The following is a 19,703-nucleotide window of genomic DNA, read 5'->3' as shown; positions in this document are numbered from 1 at the left end:
GTCATTACAAAAGGAGCAATTTGAGTTGATGTTTTCCTTAAACTTCTTCATATAGTGGTTGGCAGGATAATATTTATGAACTTCCTTAATTTTGTTAACAAGTAGGTATGTGTGTGGCAACATCCAAACTTTTTTCCAATAAATCCATTTCAATAAGGCATGACATAAGGTATAGATACAACATCCTATTGAAACAAGGTTTGTATCGCTCTGTTGTTGAATGGACCAAAAGAGAAACAAATCTTTCCTACTGATGAGTCAACAGGGTCAACAGAAGGTAGGCTCTGAGGGTCAGGTCTTGACATGTTCCTGAATAATAAAGCAACACCTGAGGGAATGGCATCTAAAACAATTGCAAAATCTTTAGGTGTTACAGGGACCTTGTAAAGTGATAAGAATTCCTAATAACTGAGTAAAAGACCCTCTGCATTTACCAGTTGGCTCACCAATAGGATATTATTTCAGAACCAATATTCAAAAAACAAAGGATAATGGGTACAGTTTCTCCACAGAAAGTTGAGAAGCATCTGGTCTATCTCCTTGCTTATTTTACTGTCAAGATATAAAGATAGAGCGCCATATGTTAGTCTAGAGATACCTTCAGCCGTGGTTATTAGGACTCTACCTTTTAAAGATAAGTCCCTCTGTAGCCATTGATTTAGCTTCTGTTTTTTTTTTTTTAAATAAGAGGGTTAAAATTTAGCAAGCCTCTAGACTTCTGATCCTTTGTAATGGGTATGCCTAAATATGTAAGTTCTTCTTTACTGGAATACCATAATATGAAGGTGTCACACAATCTTTGACAGCCATGAGTTCACATATATTAATGTTAAGATATAGACCAGACGCTTTGGAAAAGGATTGTATCACATTGATCGATAAGGGAATTTGGTTAGCATCTTTCAGAAAAAGTGTAGTATCGTCAGCCAGCCAGCTGGCACGAAGGACCATTACCTTCTTCAAGAGCTCAGAGCGAGTGACGTCACCGATCGCAACACTATTAGCGCGCACTCCGCTAACTAGCGAGCTAATTCACACCGTTTACATATAGACTGCATGATGAGATTATTATTGTGGACAAAAGAGCAAGATCATTTTCATTTGTCAAACTGCAGGCAAGCATCGATTATCATGTCACCAGAATAAGACTATCACCACCCTGTGAGCGTCATCATAATTTATTTAATCTGTAGCCTAATAAACTGCATGGTTTCTCGACGAGTGGTAGTGGACCTCACATGTTATGGCGTGACTCCAAGTTTACTTCGATTGTTATTATATCAATATTGGCGGATAAAACTGTTTCCACCGACATTATTCGCATAATTAACCAAACAAAACAAAAAAGATCCCACCTTGTCTAGCGTATCTTGCTCCAATTCCAATGGTTTATTTTAACATTACAATGGGGAAACACTGGTATTTACTTAAGTAGTAATATCATGTAATTTATCTAATATATGTGACCACAATTCCTCAATGTTTCACTGTCTTTCTCCTTTAAAGCCAGTCTGTAAGATTAGTACCTTATTATTAGAAACCAAGGAGGACACATTAAGCCAAGGGCAGTCATAATGTTGTCATCAAATGATACTTTGTAAAGAAATAACGAATATATCTACAATTAGAATATGACGTTCCTATTTTGGAATGTCCCTTGAACTCTACACAGAAATAACTACTAGATCATGGGAAAATGTCATGAGATGAAATTTAATCAATATAGTTGACTTTTTGGTAGTGATTTGATACGCTATGCGTGCACATTTTACAATGTGTATAGATTATAAAAAGTGGCATCAGACATTTGTGAAAATGTTAGTAACGTTTTTTTTTTACCGAGTTTTATCTGAATACTTTATTAAGTAGAACCTAATGCTCAAGGAAACCGCGATGCGTTTTGCCTCTTGAGCCACTGGAGGGCTATGTCTTCGAGGGAATTGATTGGGTCTCGCATAACAGGCCGATGGTCGGGAAACTGAATTCTGTCATCTGAAAAAGTGTTTTAAAAAGTGTTTTAATGTTATTATCACGTTTATCAATAAAACGTTCAATTTAAAAGTTGTTCTGCTTTCAAATGATCTGTAGGGCTATAATCTATTGCCTACGTATTTGATAGATCAAATACAATTGTATTAGTCACATGTGCGGGAATTCAACAGGCTAACCGTGAAATGCTTACTTACAAGCCCTTAGCCCTTAACCAACAATGCAGTTCAAGAAATAGATTGAAGAAAATATTTACTAAATAAATTAAAGTGAAAAAACGAAACAAAATAAAAAAAGTAACACAAGAAAATGACAACAATAACGAGACTATATAGAAAGCATCACCCTTTACTCATGCTTCACCTGTATAATTATGATTGGACAGTGTTAAGCATGTCTTGACATTTTCTGAGTGGAATCAATAACATAACAATATATTTATAAATATTTATCTACTGACATAAATCCCATTAAATTAAAATGACGTAGTTAAGCCTACTGATTCTTAAGTGGTCACTGAATTAATGGGGCTGTTGAAGATTTTTCCATTGTCTAAAAAAAACGGCTCAACGGTTGCCAATAGCATGTCCTGGTTTCCAAACGCAGATGCTATGAACTTGAGGATAAAACCTTTAGAGAAGCATCATTGAAAAGGAATGCAGAAAACTATGCTACATTTCCAAAAGTATATCCCCACACTCTGAGAGGCTGCATTTATCAATCTGTGGCAGGGTTCCACGCTTGCTGAGTGTCGTAAGAGCTTACGATAGTAAAGGGAGAGTTGGGAACAGCCCCCTATTAAGTAGCAGATTGTAGAGAGTCTTCCCACTTGGAAAAAGGCTTCTGATCTGTGACCTCCGCAAGAGGAGAACTGAGATTCTGAGATTCTCCTCCCGTAAAACTTACATCGATCATTACCAGAAGGGGCATATCCAAAGAGGCTTTACTGTTTTGTATTCTGAAATCAAACGAGCGACAGCACAACTTCATTTCCACAGGTCAGTATTGAATTAATTGAAAATGGAATTATGGATTGGACTACTGTTTAGGCTATCTGAGAGGTAAAGGGAGATTAGTTATGCTCATCTGGAGACCAGGGAAGTAGGCAATCCCAATATTGTGCTCTGAATTTTTCTATTTATTATTTGCCTATTGATCATTTTCGTCAATGTGTCTTTATGTTAAGGTGTCTTTGAGATGAATTATTGCCCGTAATTATCCCCCAACAACCATGCCATAAATGCCGTGTGTCTTGGACTCATGTGCATTGGGCATATAGGTTGGCGTTGGAATATTGGTTAATTCCTAATGTGTGAGGTAAATTAGAATTTTATTTTAGAAGAAAGGAAACATTTATCACGTAGGATTGGTGGTCTATACTGTGTTCGATATTGCACGATATTGTTTTTTGTGCTTGGAGACGCGGGTTTGGTTATCATATAGTTTGTACATGTTGGATAGTTTATAGTTTTTGAGTCATGCTCTAGCCTACTCCCATCTCCATCAAGGCAAGTCTTGACTGAACGGGGACCGCCTTTTTGATCAGATAGGCTACAATAGGAAGCGCGTTTATCCCATAGAAAAGTGTAGAAGAGACAGTTTTCGATTAAAAGTTGATAGTGAGTTTTCTTACGCTGTTTTTAATCCCTGTTTAAATTGGACCAATATGATAAGACAATGTAGTTTAGATGTTCAATTGTCTTTCCATTGTCTTTGAATGCACTTGCTATATCACACATCTATAGTTTATTTGGGATTATATGGAATTTAAATGTTTGATGCTTGTGGTAAAAGTACAATGTGGAATGTTGGAGCATTGCTGAGATGCGTGCGTAATTGCACGTTCTTTTTGTAGCCTCATTCATGTTCTGCTGAACCAGAGAGAGAAAGAGAGTCAAAATGAAGATAAGGCTGACTCTGGCAGCGGCTGCCTTCCTTGCAGTGCTACTATCCTCCGTCGAGGCCCAAGGTAAAGTTATCCCTCACCTGCCATTTTTTCCCCCTCCTCACCTCCATTTTTTTCTACTGTTAATTAAACACAACTGAATGAAAATGTGCATCCTCCCGGTCTCTCTCGCTCTCTCTCTCTTTACCCCCCCCATTTCTCTCCCTCCGACTGTAGCTAATGGTGTCGGTTCTTTAGCTCTTCATGGTGAAATTGCAATACTTTCACCACATTTAATTTAATGTTGTTAATAAATGTTTGCTGAAAGAAAACGTCTACATTATTCATCGGTAGGCCTATGGATTCATCTGTAGGCCTATGGATTCATCGGTATACCTATATATTCATTTCTAGACCTATGGATTCTTGTCTTTTTGTTGTGTTTGTATAGGTTGGCTATTTCAATTGTCTTTTTATCCAATTTTGCCTGTCTATTCATTGGGACAGGTTGAATTAACTCAAACAACTAGCTTAGGGTAGGATATTGAAACAGTCTGAGGAATGCAACATTATATTTTTCCATCAAAAAGTGCGTTTCAAATAGATTTTTTTTTAATCTAAAAATTCAAAGTGGAACAGGCCCCATCATAGTGGTCTGGAAGTTAGTGAAAGGCTAACTCCAAGCATGGATAGTTGCAGTGAAGTCTTTCTTACGCTAGGAGGGGCACTTGTTTGATATTTTTATTAGGAATTTATGTCTTAGTTTATCTAGTATGCATACAGCAGTTCTCTGGGGACGGGAAGAATTTCAGCTGTACAAAAATGAAGTAGCCTAAAGGAACAATGTAATGATAAAGGAACTCGGTAATGATAAAGGAACTAGGTAATGATAAAGGAACTAGGTAATGATAAAGGAACTAGGTAATGATAAAGGAGCTAGGTAATGATAAAGGAGCTAGGTAATGATAAAGGAGCTAGGTAATGATAAAGGAACTAGGTAATGATAAAGGAACTAGGTCATGATCAAGAAACTAGGTATTGATAAAGGAACTGGGTCATGATCAAGAAACTAGGTCAGGATCAAGGAACTATGCAATCAAAAAGAAACTAGGCAATGATAACGAAACTAGGCAATGATAAAGGAACTAGGTAATGAGATCAAGGAACTAGGTAATGATCAACGGACTAGGTAATGATCAAGGAACTAGGCAAAGATCAACGAACTAGGTAATGATCAAGGAACTAGGTAATGATCAAGGAACTAGGTAATGATCAATGAACTAGGTAATGATCAAGGAACTAGGCAATGATCAACAAACTAGGTAATGATCAAGGAACTAGGCAAAGATCAAGGAACTAGGTAATGATCAAGGAACTAGGTAATGATCAAGGAACTAGGTAATGATCAATGAACTAGGTAATGATAAAGGAACTAGGTCATGATCAAGGAACTAGGTAATGATAAAGGAACTAGGTAATGATAAAGGAACTAGGTCATGATCAAGGAACTAGGTAATGATAAAGGAACTAGGTAATGATAAAGGAACTAAGTAATGATAAAGGAACTAGGTCATGATCAAGGAACTAGGTAAGGATTAAGGAACTAGGTCATGATCAAGAAACTAGGTCAGGATCAAGGAACTAGGCAATGAAAAAGAAACTAGGCAATGATAAAGAAACTAGGTAATGATAAAGGAACTAGGTCATGATCAAGGAACTAGGTAATGATAAAGGAACTAGGTAATGATAAAGGAACTAGGTAATGATAAAGGAACTAAGTAATGATAAAGGAACTAGGTCATGATCAAGGAACTAGGTAATGATAAAGGAACTAGGTAATGATAAAGGAACTAGGTCATGATCAAGGAACTAGGTAATGATAAAGGAACTAGGTAATGATAAAGGAACTAGGTAATGATAAAGGAACTAAGTAATGATATAGGAACTAGGTAAGGATTAAGGAACTAGGTCATGATCAAGAAACTAGGTCAGGATCAAGGAACTAGGCAATGAAAAAGAAACTAGGCAATGATAAAGAAACTAGGTAATGATAAAGGAACTAGGTAATGATCAATGAACTAGGTAATGATCAAGGATCTAGGTAATGATCAAGGAACTAGGCACTGATCAAGGAACTAGGTCATGATCAAGGATCTAGGTAATGGTCAAGGAACTAGGTAATGATAAAGGAACTAGGTAATGATTAAGGAACTAGGTCATGATCCAGAAACTAGGTCAGGATCAAGGAACTAGGCAATGAAAAAGAAACTAGGCAATGATAAAGAAACTAGGTAATGATAAAGGAACTAGGTAATGATCAAGGAACTAGGTAATGATCAATGAACTAGGTAATGATCAAGGATCTAGGTAATGATCAAGGAACTAGGCAATGATCAAGGAACTAGGTCATGATCAAGGATCTAGGTAATTATCAAGGAACTAGGCAATGATCAAGGAACTAGGTCATGATCAAGGTACTAGGCAATGATCAAGGAGCTAGGTAATGATAAAGGATCTAGGTAATGATCAAGGAACTAGGTAATGATAAAGGAAGTAGGTAATGATCAAGGAACTAGGTCATGATAGAGGAACTAGGTCATGATAGAGGAACCAGGTAAAAAAGAAATGCCCGTAAGGGATGTATAGATAAGCTATAACTACGATGTAATTTTTTCTCTCCAAATTAACCCGAGAACTCGACTGTATGTCTCCACTTTCATTCGGAGAAAAACGGGGCTTGAAGCCAATTGTCCTTCTCGTGATCTTTTTTTCTCTGATGAAACGGAAACACAAAATATAAGTGTCTCTAACATTATTTTCCAGAAACTGTTAGACTGAGAAAGAACATTATTCTGAAGCTCCCAAGACCATTCATATAAATTACAAATTACAGGGGTCAATCAGACTATAAAATGTAAAATAGTCTGTTAGAATATCATATTTTTTAAGAGAAGCCTTCATTTTTGGTATTTTCCAAAATCTTGACCTACTTGGAAAAAACAGAAATGAAAAGAAAGAGTCATAACAGCAACAACACTAAAACACTTTTATTTTGTCATTGAGATGATTTTGGTAACACTTTATTTGGATAGTCCATCCATCTGTAGATGCTCTACAGACTATCAGTAACATTTCAACGATCTATTAACCCTAGCTCTAGCCCTAACCTTAATCCTTACCCTTACCCTAACCCTTATTCTAAACCTAACCTTAATCTTTACCTTAACCCTTATCCTAAACCTAACCCTAACCTTAATCCTTACCCTAACCCTTATTCTAAACCTAACCTTAATCCTTACCTTAACCCTTATCCTAAGCCTAACCCTAACCTTAATCCTTATCCTAAACCTAACCCTAACCTTAATCCTTACCCTAAACCTAACCCTAACCGTAATCCTTACCCTAACCCTTATTCTAAACCTAACCTTAATCCTTACCCTAACCCTTATTCTAAACCTAAACCTAACTCTAACATTAATCCTTACCTTAACCCTTATCCTAAACCTAACCCTAACCTTAATCCTTATCCTAAACCTAACCCTAACCTTAATCCTTACCTTAACCCTTATCCTAAACCTAACCCTAACCTTAATCCTTACCTTAACCCTTTTCCTAAACCTAACCTTAATCCTTACCTTAACCCTTATCCTAAACCTAACCCTAACCGTAATCCTTACCTTAACCCTTATCCTAAACCTAATCTTAATCTTTACCCTAACCCATAATATAACCTCATCCCTAATCTTAAATTTGGCAAGCAGTTGCTCATCAACAGATAGTTTGTTGATGGACTATTTGGACAATCCAAATAAAGTGTGAACATGAACTTTTCGCTCATCATTGAGATGATGTGTGTGTGTTGTGTGTGGGTATTTTGTATTTTTTTGGTGTTTTATTAGGATGCCCATTAGCTGTTGAAGAAAGCAGCAGCTACTCTTCCTGGGGTTCACACAAAACATGAAACATGACATAATACAAAGCATTAATAGACAAGAACAGCTCAAGGACAGAACTACATCAATAAAATAACTGCTGTACATATCAATACATGCACACAAACTATCTAGGTCAAATAGGGGAAAGGCATTGTGCCATGAGGCGTTGCTTTATCAGTTATTTTAAACCAAGTTTGCTGTTATTTTGAACAATATGAGACGGAAGGGAGTTCCATGCAATAATGGCTCTATATAATACTGTATGCTTTCTTGAATTTGTTTTGGATTTGGGGACTGTGAAAAGACCCCTGGTGGTGGTATGTCTGGTGGGGTAAGTGTATCAGAGCTGTGTGTATGTTAACTATGCAAACTATTTGGAATTTTCAACACAATAATATTTCTTATAAAAAGAAGAAGTGATGTAGTCAGTCTTTCCTAAACTCTTAGCCTCGAGAGACTGGCATGCATCGTACTAATATTAGCCCTCTGATTAAAATAAAGAGCACGACGTGCCGCTCTGTTCTGTGCCAGCTACAGCTTAACTAGGTCTTTCCTTGCAGCACTCGACCACATGACTGGACAATAATCAAGATAAGACAAAACAAGAGCCTGCAGGACTTGCGTGCACTTGCTTGTAGTATTTGTGTGTGAGTTTGTGTTCATAAGTGTTTTAATTAAGAGCTTCTTAAGGAGGACAATGTGGGTAGTACTATATGATTATGATGGGCCCATTTGGAAACAGAAGGAGCAGACCATGGCCCTTGAGTTGATCTGCCAGGTTGGTGGTTCTCATTTTTGATATCCTGTACTGGACAAGCTTCACTCAGGTCATTTGCTATGCAAATTTGCATTCAATTTGTCCCGAGTCATGGCTTTTCAATAATATTTTAGAATGATATTCCTGATCCCCACAGGCTTCCCTATTTAAAATACCCTTATATAGACTACAATCCTGTTCTAACCCTGATATGCACCACTATGCACTGATACACCATCTTGTTAAAGTTCATCAACAAGCAGATTTCATCATTCATCACCATTAGCCACTACACATACAGTGGTCTTATTTACTTTACTTGTGATTTTAGATCTCTTTAGACATTCTGTTATTACAATATAGGCTACTTAAGACTTTACTCTTCATAACACTCTTAGGCTATTATGACAAAAGAGCATTAACTTAACCCATCCCCCCCAACAGACGAATATCATTAAAAAATATTTCTCAAATATGTTCTCTGGTCCGTCTTGTACATGGAAACTTTTGTCCGGTTCCATAAGTTGTTACAAACAACTTTTCATGTACATGTGCATGATCTTCAGACAGTCCATTCACTGTGACCAATCACATTTATGGTTTGTTTGGCTTGTCTATTTGATTAGTTTTTTTTTGTAAATCTTTTTTTCCATTGTGGATTGTCACTACTTAGTGCTAGAGGGGTTTGGAAATATGTACAAAGCGTCATAAAGCGCATTGTGTACTCTTTTAAGAGGTTTGCAGTGGATGGGAGTCATACACATGGGTCAATCAAAAATAAACAATGTACTGAAGGCTATGTATGGCTGCATGTAGGCCTTTACACAACCACGTTTTATGGAAGGTGTATGTTTTTGTCGGTCGACTCAATTTAGGCATGAGTTGGGTTGACCTTATCAGCATGTGAGATCTTAGTTTGTCAATGTCATTTTTTTTATTGTGCCCTTGGATATTTTTTTTGCCACCGTTTGTCGTCTTGCCACTATACGTGCTTGAGTTGTCGACTGTGTTTGGTCAAACACGGCCGGACAGCTCAAACGAATGTCATTTTTCTCGAAAATGGCTGCTCGAGTCTCAAATGTTATGTTTGTTGTCGTTATTGTCATCTCTTGCTGTTTGCCCCAACAATGAACAGGATAACTTCAACCTTGAAGTGTTAATCGTTGGGATATGAGTTACCTACAACTTGTGTTTTATCATAAATACACTTATTTAGCAAATGCTGGAATTAACATTGGCTACTTTTTATTTTCGCAGTTGAACCACCTTCAGACTTGAGATTTAAGATTTTAAATGAGAACACAGTGCAAATGACATGGAAAGCGCCGTTAACACGGATAGAAGGATTCAGGATACAGGTGGCCTCAGACACAGGTGTGTGGTCTGTATTGCTGCAGGCAATCTCTCTCAATCTCTACCTTCACTGCAACATTATCTGTGTACTTTACAACAAGCAATCAATGCCATTGACACAACAAAATAACTGAAATTACTGTTCTGACCAATTCATTGTGGGATCCACCGCAATTAAACATTTACTGCACACCAAGCCTAAGATTTCTAAGGTATATGTTGCTATATTAATTCTCTATAACCCTTTATTCCTAACTTGGTACTTTGTTATTTCCATAGACAAACCAACAAAAGATTTAACCCTCCCTGCCACAGCCACTAAGACATCCATTACAGACCTTACTCCAGACATCGACTATGTAGTAACAATCATCTCATACTCTGGCTCAGAGGAAAGTTTGCCCACCTCAGGACAACTCACAAGTGAGTCACTTACCCTCACATCTGGTACATGTATTATCTTATGAAGACTACTGGTGAATGAAGTGAGTCACTTACCGATACCCAGGCTGTGTCCAAAATGGCACCCTATTCCCTATGTAGTGTACTACTTTTGACCAAGGCCAATAGGGAATAGGGTGCCATTTGGGATACCGACCCAGCTTCTTATTTAGTCTAATGATGAATGATTCAGACTGTATAGAGAGAGGAATGACAATTCATAGGTCCTAACAGACAACCCCACCTCCCAAGTCTAACAGTGATTAGAGTATGCTGTAATGTAATATGCACTGCTTCACGGGGAAGCCTCTTTGGCACCGGCCCTCTGATTCTACAGTCCTAAGCAGCCCAGCCAGGGTCTTTAGGGATTACTGAGAGAATTGCCGGAACTAATTGCATCAGTCCATTATAATTTGGGAGCCGGCTGCTTGCCTGCTCGTTGTGACCGCAAGTGGATTTGAGGTTATTAGAGACACCCACATTAAATCTTTCACAATGTTTATCTTTATGTATAAATTCGACCATATGTTTACTTTAAAAAAAAATCATGCTACTAGCTGATTCATTCACTCCCATTAGGGAATTTATGGTTAAATACAGTAGTTTGTTTGACTCAAGTTTGACTTTATTTCATCTTGTGTTTCAGTCCAATCAAGTGGCACAGCGCAAGGAGGTCCCAGGAAACCACAGGTCACAGACTCTGTCAGTAAGTCCATTGCCTGCTTGGCTTTTTCTGACACTAAACAGTTAACATTTTCCAGTTTATTCATAGGCTACAATCTTTTTTTTATTCATCTTACTGTGCCTGGGCTCTTTCCATTGATGTGTGGTCAACAGCCATTGGAGGGTGTTTCGACATGTTATTCTATATAAATCTAGAAAAATATTGGTAACTAAGTTGGTAAGCTGCCTGTCATAGAGCCAGGCTGTCAGTCATGCCAAGTGAGGGAGTTTGCACATGCTCAGTGTGGTGGTCAGGGGTGTGGAGCTAACAGCTGTTTCAGGGGGGCAGGGCCTCTGGTGCTGGTGCTGAAGAGTACTGTAGCCTGCCCGGTCCTGAGACAGCCAGGCTGAGAGAAGTGGAAACCATTACAGATACAGCTGTTTACAAGAGCAATGTGGCCTCCCTACAGATGATGCATGCTTACTGCTGCTTGGGAACACCTCTCTCTCTGACTTTATTCCTATCCAGAAAGACAGAGCTGGAAAATATCCTCCAGGGTAACCAAAGCTATTCAGTCACTGTACCTTATGTAGTATTCCCAAAGGAGCACACGTTGTGGCTCTGGTCAAATGTAGTACACTACACAGGGAATAGACTATCCACTATGATGGCTTCTATCTCAAAGTACCACCTTAGCTTGCAATAGTTAAGTACATCAATCTGATTATTGTCGACTGCACTTGATCTGTTGATGCCACTATCGCTAACACCGTCCTCTGGTCTAGTGCCGGTGGTTTATGTCCTCCAGCCTGTCAGACAAAAGTTGGATGAATAGCCTGATGAATACAGTGACAATTTTGGTAGTGACAATGGTATTCTGTCAAAAAAAAGATGGCAATAACAAACATTTTTCATTGCATTCACTCTTCATCACCTTAGTGTCATATCTGACATATATGAATTGATATTCCATAGTTCCTGTGTAGTATACAAGTGTTAAGAGGGTCATTTTCATTGTACAATAACGATATGCATTTTGCAAAGGGGAAAAAATGCTGGACTGCAGTTTTCCCCCGGAGGCTACTTTTACTGTTCGCTGGAACAGTCCTAATATTGAGTTGTTACCCCTTTGACCACAGAACTGCCTTAATTCATCAGGGCATGGACTACAAGGTGTCGAAGCGTTCCACAGGGATGCTGGCCCATGTTGACTCCAATGCTTCCCACAGTTGTGTCAAATTGGCTGAATGTCCTTTGGGTTGTGGACCATTCTTGATACACACAGGAAACTGTTGAGCGTGAAAAACCCGGGAGTGTTGCAGTTCTTGACACACTCAAACCGGTGCACCTTGCACTTACTACCATTCCCTGTTCAAAGGCACTTACATTTTTTGTCTTGCCCATTCAACCTCTGAATGGCACACATACATAATCCATGTCTCAATTGTCTCAAGGCTTCAAAATCCTTCTTTAACCTGTCTCCCCTTCATCTACACTGATTGAAGTGGATTTAACAGGTGACATCAATAAGGGATCATAGCTTTCACCTGGATTCACCTGGTCAGTCTATGTCATGGATGAGCAGGTGTTCTTAATGTTTTGTATACTCAGTGTATATTTGACCAACAGCACACTTTACTCTGTTTTCTTTGCTCAATGATATGATTTCTGGGAAAAAAATGTGTCTTCAGGTCAAATTGTTTACCTCTTCCATTTAAAAATGTTTTCCTTTCCCTCGCTCCTCTCTTCTACCACTCCTTCTCTCTCAGAGTGTTCTTACAGTGCTATCGCAGATCTGGTGTTCCTGGTTGATGGTTCATGGAACGTTGGAAGAGACTTTAAATACATCCGTAGCTTCATCTCTGCCATGGCGGGAGCCTTTGAGATTGGGGAGGACAAGACCAGGGTAGGTGTGGTCCAGTACCATACTGATACCAGGACAGAGTTTAACCTCAACCAGCACATGAAACGGGGCGAACTTCTCAGAGCCATCAACACACTACCTTACATGGGTGGCAACACCATGACAGGTACCTAACCCGTCCCATCAGTACCTGGTTACACTCTCTTATACAATACATAATCATATCATTACCTCTTGCATAATACTAACTCACAAAGCTGTAGTTCTTTATTAATAACTCTTTGCAGTTGGTAGAGTGAATCAAATTAACAATGTAATAACTGAAAGGGGTGTCATGCCATTGTGTTACAGGCGAGGCCATGGACTATCTGCTGAAAAACACATTCACTGAGGCAAATGGTGCCAGGAAAGGCTTTCCCAAGGTGGCCATGATTATCACAGATGGGAAGTCTCAAGACCCTGTGGAGGCGATCGCCAAGAAACTCAAGAACATGGGGGTGGAGATCTTCACGTTGGGTATGTGACTACAGGCTACCTTTCAATCATCTAACCCTGTTGATGTGTTACATTTAAGAAATAAGGCCAGAGGGGGTGTGGTATATGACCAATATACCATGGCTAAGGGCTGTTCTTATGCACGACGCAACACGGAGTGCCTGGATATAGCCCTTAGCCGTGGTATATTGGCCATATACTACAAACCCCTTAGGTGCCTTATTGCTATTATAAACTGGTTACCAACATAATTAGAGCAGTACAAATACATGTTTTGTCATACCAATGGTATATACGGTCTGATATAACACAGCTGTCAGCCAATCAGCATTCAGGGCTCGAACCACCCAGTTTATAAATACTAATAATCCTGTCTATATGTATTCTATAGTCATGAGAGTAAGTTGAAGTATTCATATCACAAAGGAAAGGAAGAAAACTAAGAAACCTACCAGCTAGAATGGTATCAGATGGGGTTTCCACATGTTGCCCACGTTGTCATTCTTTCCAGCTAAAGTCATGACATGGTTCTATGTTCCATAGTGAATCCAGCTGGTTCTTCTTAAATATGGAAAAGAAGGAGAGACCTCCTGCTTCATTTCATATATCTTTAGATCACTTGTTTTACTCAGCATTTATAGCACTCAAACCTAAGAAACTATAAAACAATAATTCCTACATTCTGGATAATTTTCATGTGCCGTCATTGACTTCATTGGGGTGACTTTATTTGGGCTTTATAGGTGTTGACTCTTATCTATGACTGAGTAAACCTTCTGAAACGGGCAGGAGATCAGAATTATAATGGTGATATGGAACATTTTCCTCAGTTTTATGAGGCCGTATACATTTTACACCCCTTTTTTGGCTCTTTGTCCAATTTAGGGATCAAAGGAGCAGATGATGAGGAGCTGAAACAAATGGCTTCGACCCCCTACAGGACGCACGTCTATAAAGTCTTCAACTTTGACCTTATCAAGGATGTGCAGAAAGAGCTCATTACCAATGTGTGCTCGGGGGTGGACGATCAACTCAACTCACTCGTCAGCGGAGAGGAAGGTAAAATGCCGTTTTAAGACTTGAATGTTGGAAGTGGTTTTGGCATGGATAACTTAGAAATGCTTAGAGATGGATGATCAAAACATTTCCAGGTGGTGAGAGGATGGTTATTTACTAACAAACTTCTGTCTTGATTCATTTTTTGGGGGTTGTTTATTTACAGTTATTGAACCAGCATCAAACCTCCAAGTTGTGGAGGTGGCCTCCAAGTCTATGAGGGTGACATGGGACTCTTCCTTTGGAGATGTGTCGGGTTACAAGATCCAGCTGATCCCCATGATGGCCGGCAGCAAGCGCCAGGAGCTGTACGTAAGCCCCGGCCAGACCTCAGCAACAGTTACGGGCCTGTCTCCAGACACAGAGTACCAGATCAGCCTGTTCGCCCTCAAGGGCCTCACGCCCAGCGAGCCCATCGTGGCCATGGAGAAGACTGAGCCAGTCAAGGTGTCCCTTGGTGAGTATACCCTACAACAATACATCCTTTGGTCTTTTAGTAAGGAATATGTCAGTCAATGTTATAGTCATTCAGTGTCTGATTTTGTCATGGCATGACAAATGTTTTTGTGTCCTCTTCTAGAATGTTCTCTTGGAGTGGACGTGCAAGCCGACGTTGTCATTCTGGTCGACGGCTCATACAGTATCGGACTGTCCAACTTCGCTAAAGTCAGATCTTTCCTGGAGGTGCTGGTGAACTCCTTTGACATCGGACCAGACAAGATTCAGATCAGCTTGGTTCAGTACAGCAGGGACGCTCACACTGAGTTCTACCTGAACACCCACCGCGATCTGAGCGCTGTGGTCAAGGCCGTCCGGACTTTCCCCTACCGTGGCGGCTCCACCAACACCGGCCGGGCCATGACTTACGTCAGGGAGAAGGTCTTCTTGGCCAACCGAGGATCACGGCCGAACGTGCCCCGCGTCACCATCCTCATCACTGATGGGAAGTCATCCGACTCCTTCAAGGACCCTGCCACCAAGCTAAAGAAAGCGGATGTGGAGATCTTTGCCGTGGGTGTGAAAGATGCCGTGAGATCTGAGCTGGAAGCCATTGCTAACGAGCCCGTGGAGACCCATGTGTACACAGTGGAAGACTTTGATGCTTTCCAGAGGATCTCCAAGGAGCTCACCCAGTCCATCTGCCTGAGGATCGAGCAGGAGCTCCTCAACATCAAGAAGAGAAGTGAGTAGTAGTACCCTGTCTATATCAGCATGATGGAGCCACTGTTGTTAGTCAGTAAACCCAGGCCAAGTGTACTCAAGTCAAGCTAATAGTGATGGGATAAAAAAATTATATAGTTACATATCGGGATACTATTTTTGACAATATATTGTATCGTACTGTTTTGACAATATCGCAATATTTATTTTGCGCTAGTTGGCTATACCTGCACCAAAACTCCAGTATTTTTCCTTCATAGCTTGTTCTCCATCTTCTTTTTAAATAGGGAGCTCATTTGTTTTTAGCACTTATTTCCATGACTGATCAGAACTTGTTTTTTCATCCTCTCTCTTGTCTCTCTGCAGCAGACATATGGTGAACAATATGTTTGGAACATTGTATCGCAAAAAAATCACAGTATTGGATCGCAATACATATAGAATCATGAGAATAGTGAAAATTGCAATACATATCGTATCGGCACCAAGGTATCGTTGTAAATAAGAATTTGTCATTGTAAATAAGAATTTGTTCTTAACTGACTTGCCTAGTTAAATAAAGGTTACAAAAATGGCGATAATAGAGTATTGTGACGTCCCTGGTAATTCCCAGCCCTACAAGCTAATGGTTTACACAGTAAGTAAGTTAAATTCCTTAGCCAAAGAGAACATCTTGCAAACAATAAATATTGGGGACATTTATGAATGCCATAGATTCTCACAGTAGATAATGGCCCAGCACCCAGTCTTACCGAAGTCTAAGATGTTTATGGAAGTGAATGCCATAGATTCTCACAGTAGATAATGGCCCAGCACCCAGTCTTACCGAAGTCTAAGATGTTTATGGAAGTGCTTAGAGAAACTATTTTTGCAATACTAAAGTAAGTGCTAGCATTCTTTGAATTACAGTAGGCAATGTATCTTGTTTCATATGATTCATATGCCAAGCTATTTACACCAGAGTGGGATACACTGTATATAAAGGAATCAATGTAAAGCTTACACTTGGCACAGTATCACACAGCTCCATATGGCAGTAGGCAGAGAAGTTTTCCAGTGTATAACTTACATCCTAAACATTGGTCAGTTTTCAGGTTTTTGATTATTTCTTGATTTTGAACAAAAAACATGTTTTGAAATACCATATACTTGGCTCATTTGATTAATTATGGCATAATTGTTCACCTTTTTTACAACTTTTTAGTCAATCAAATTTTGATCAACTGCTCCTTTTTGGACATTTTGGAGGGAATAACTCTTGAAGATAACTCCACTCTACCTTGGCCTTGATGGTCCTTGACCTGAGAAATAGAAGACAAAATACTATGAGTATACAGCATATGCTTGCAATTACTTCTGTTGTGTCACAATACCCTTTTCCAAAGTTGTCATCTTCTGTTTAGCAATGTGTTACACACAACCTCTTGCTCTCTCAGGGTTAGTAAGAGGACTCCCGTGTGGAAATATAATGCCAAATACTAGTCACTACATTACATTGCCGAAAAGCATTCAGCTCTGCCAGTATATTGTGCAACTCACACAAGGTTTGATTACCTGTGATATAATATTTATATACTCATCTATTATGACAACATGGAGTACCGTAAACATAGAAAACAATACAGGGATTTTCACTAATGGAATATAGATCATGTTATTGTGTTTTTCAGGTTCCGTCTCAAATGGCACTCTATTATTCCCTATACAGGTCATTACTTTTGACCAGAGCCCTATGGGGTGCCAATAAGGACACAGGAATTAAGGTGCCATTTGGGATGCATCCTGAGTGTTGTGACCTAATGTTTAGTCTTCTTCTATCTCCTGAAGGCTTACTGCCACCGAGGTCATTAACGTTCTCTGAGGTGGCCACCAGGAGCTTCAGAGCTACCTGGGAGACCGATGTCTTCAACGTCCTGTCCTACCTGATCCAGTTCAGACCGGCTGCTGACACCAACGGGGACTTTGTGTCCATGTCCGTGCCCGGGGACACGCTCACCGCTCTGCTGCCTCACCTCACGCCCGTCACCCTCTACGAGGTCAACGTCTTTGCCCAGTACACCCAAGGAGACAGCTTCCCTCTGAATGGATTTGAGACCACACTAGATGGTCAGTACCATCAGACCAACAGATACCAACAGAGAAATAATTTGAAGCAAATGCCATAACTTCTGTTTTAATATTTGTATGACCTCTTACCCCAATATCTTTGTCATAGAACAAGGAACAGTGAGTAACCTGAGGGTGTCCGAGGAAACAACAGATAGTTTCCTGGTGTCGTGGGCGCCGGCACCAGGAGCGGTGGTACGGTACCGTCTGACCTATGTACCAGTAAGGGGCGACAGCGCGAGACTAGAGACAGTCACTGTCGGCCAAGAGACCACCATCGTGCTGCCGGAGCTCAACCCCTTAACGACGTACCGTGTGACGGTGGCTGCAGAGTACCAGTTAGGCACTGGCGGAGAGATGCAGATCGATGGCACCACCAAAGAAGGTGACTAGGCATCTGCTTATGAAACAGTCACACTGTGCTTGCTTAAAGGGATAGTTTTTGGCAATGAGGCCCTTTATCTACTTCCTCAGAGTCATATGAATTTGTGGATACCATTTTTATGTACCTGGGTTTAGTTTGAAGAAAGCTGCTAACTAGCATTAGCGTGATTGCTAACAAACATAACCGCCCACTTGACAACTTCTTAGACAATTACGCTAGCTATTTATGACATTTCAAGCTGGCGAGTGACGCTACGAATCAAACTCGGTTACACTTATCGTCAAGGGGTGTGAACATGCATGCCTATTGCATCAAACCAGTGATAATTCTTTCTACTTTTTGATCTACTGAGCTAATATTCTGCCAAATCTTACTGTGTCATTATATTTTGGCGGGAAGTCAATGGAAGACATCACAAAGGGGTTAGCCTCTAAGGGGGGTATTTTTTGATACATACCAGAGGTCTGTGTGAGTGTGTGTTTGTGGTGAAATGTTGATCAGAAATGCAGGAGTTTACAGCGCCGGAGCCAAAGGAGCAAAGGAGGCTGACGGAAAAATGAACCAAAAAGGACTCCTATTCACCACGGCAACCACATTCTTCTCAGTGATTATCAGCACTCAAAGCAGTTCCAGCTCCTTTAAATGAAGCAGCTGTTTGTTTAAAGGGGAGAATGTATCCCAGCCTGTGGCTCTTTCCCATCCAGCACCCAGCTGACTCCGAGATGGATTTATGTTTTGTCCTCAATCTTCTTTTCAATGATGCCCTTGTTGTGCTATTCACGTGTACCTTTCCAAAAACCTTTATATTACTTGAAGACTTGTGGTCTTTCCAATCTGTCTAGTGTAATAACAGACACCTGAGTTAATTGGTCATATGCCAGAACCTACACTGTGCCCAACAACTTCAACCTTGATTGACTCCTCATTGACAGCGTGTCTTTTCCCACCTCTTCTCTTTTAGGGCAGGGATCTCCACGGGACCTGCGGGTCTTCGACGAGACTATGTCCACCATGAAGCTGTCGTGGGCGGCGGCACCGGGCCGCGTCCTCCAGTACCGTATCAATTTCCATCCATCGGCGGGTGGCGAGAGGAAGGAGGTGTCAGTGAAGGGAGAGAACACCAACGTCCTCCTGAAGAACCTGCAGCCTGGCACTGAGTACGACCTGGCCGTCAGCGCACGCTACTCCTCTGGCCTAGGAGACCCTCTGAAGGGGAAAGGAACCACACTGGAAGGTAAGCAGAACAGAGACTTCCCAAAATAGGTACATTGTTCTTGGACTGTATTGGCTGGTTTCTGACTAAAACCATTTGTTATGGATTTTCTCCATTGACCATGATGCGCCAGGAGGATAGGCTTAATCTGGGTCTGGGGAACCAGTCCTAAGAGTCAACAGCACAGTAGGCCTAAAACTCAGATCCTTTAGTGCTTTTAACTGTACTATGACAAAACCTGGGTCTATAGCTGAATCATTGAATGGTGCTTTGAATAAAAACATGGCACTTTCAAAGTTATGAGTTGATCTTCTGTCAGTTCTCAGAGAGATTCTTCAAAAAGCTGTCTCTAGAAAGACAGCAATAATAAACAACCAGAGACAGAGAGAGAGAGGAGAG

General features: G+C 40.2%; 1 protein-coding gene across 5 annotated transcripts in view; it reads left to right on the top strand.

Moving 5' to 3' along the window:
• The first annotated feature begins 2,809 nt into the window (after nucleotides 1-2,809).
• Nucleotides 2,810-19,703, top strand: part of col12a1b (collagen, type XII, alpha 1b) — a 96,516-nt gene continuing 79,622 nt past the window's right edge. For 4 of the 5 annotated variants that reach the window (XM_031837005.1, XM_031837007.1, XM_031837004.1 and 1 more), the window contains exons 1-13: nucleotides 2,810-2,987; nucleotides 3,845-3,958; nucleotides 9,824-9,940; nucleotides 10,199-10,342; nucleotides 11,007-11,066; nucleotides 12,794-13,054; nucleotides 13,240-13,404; nucleotides 14,269-14,442; nucleotides 14,606-14,896; nucleotides 15,020-15,622; nucleotides 17,428-17,706; nucleotides 17,816-18,091; nucleotides 19,053-19,325. In XM_031837005.1, the coding sequence (XP_031692865.1) occupies nucleotides 3,889-3,958; nucleotides 9,824-9,940; nucleotides 10,199-10,342; nucleotides 11,007-11,066; nucleotides 12,794-13,054; nucleotides 13,240-13,404; nucleotides 14,269-14,442; nucleotides 14,606-14,896; nucleotides 15,020-15,622; nucleotides 17,428-17,706; nucleotides 17,816-18,091; nucleotides 19,053-19,325 (2,713 nt within the window). In that variant the 5' untranslated portion in view covers nucleotides 2,810-2,987; nucleotides 3,845-3,888. The remainder of the gene's footprint in view (nucleotides 2,988-3,844; nucleotides 3,959-9,823; nucleotides 9,941-10,198; nucleotides 10,343-11,006; nucleotides 11,067-12,793; nucleotides 13,055-13,239; nucleotides 13,405-14,268; nucleotides 14,443-14,605; nucleotides 14,897-15,019; nucleotides 15,623-17,427; nucleotides 17,707-17,815; nucleotides 18,092-19,052; nucleotides 19,326-19,703) is intronic. The other variant, XM_031837008.1, reaches the window with a different exon arrangement.

This window comes from Oncorhynchus kisutch, linkage group LG12, assembly GCF_002021735.2.
Source record: "Oncorhynchus kisutch isolate 150728-3 linkage group LG12, Okis_V2, whole genome shotgun sequence".
NCBI lineage: Eukaryota > Metazoa > Chordata > Actinopteri > Salmoniformes > Salmonidae > Oncorhynchus > Oncorhynchus kisutch.
The sequence above is the reverse complement of the archived record's forward strand: the minus strand, read 5'-3'. Positions and strand labels throughout refer to the sequence as shown.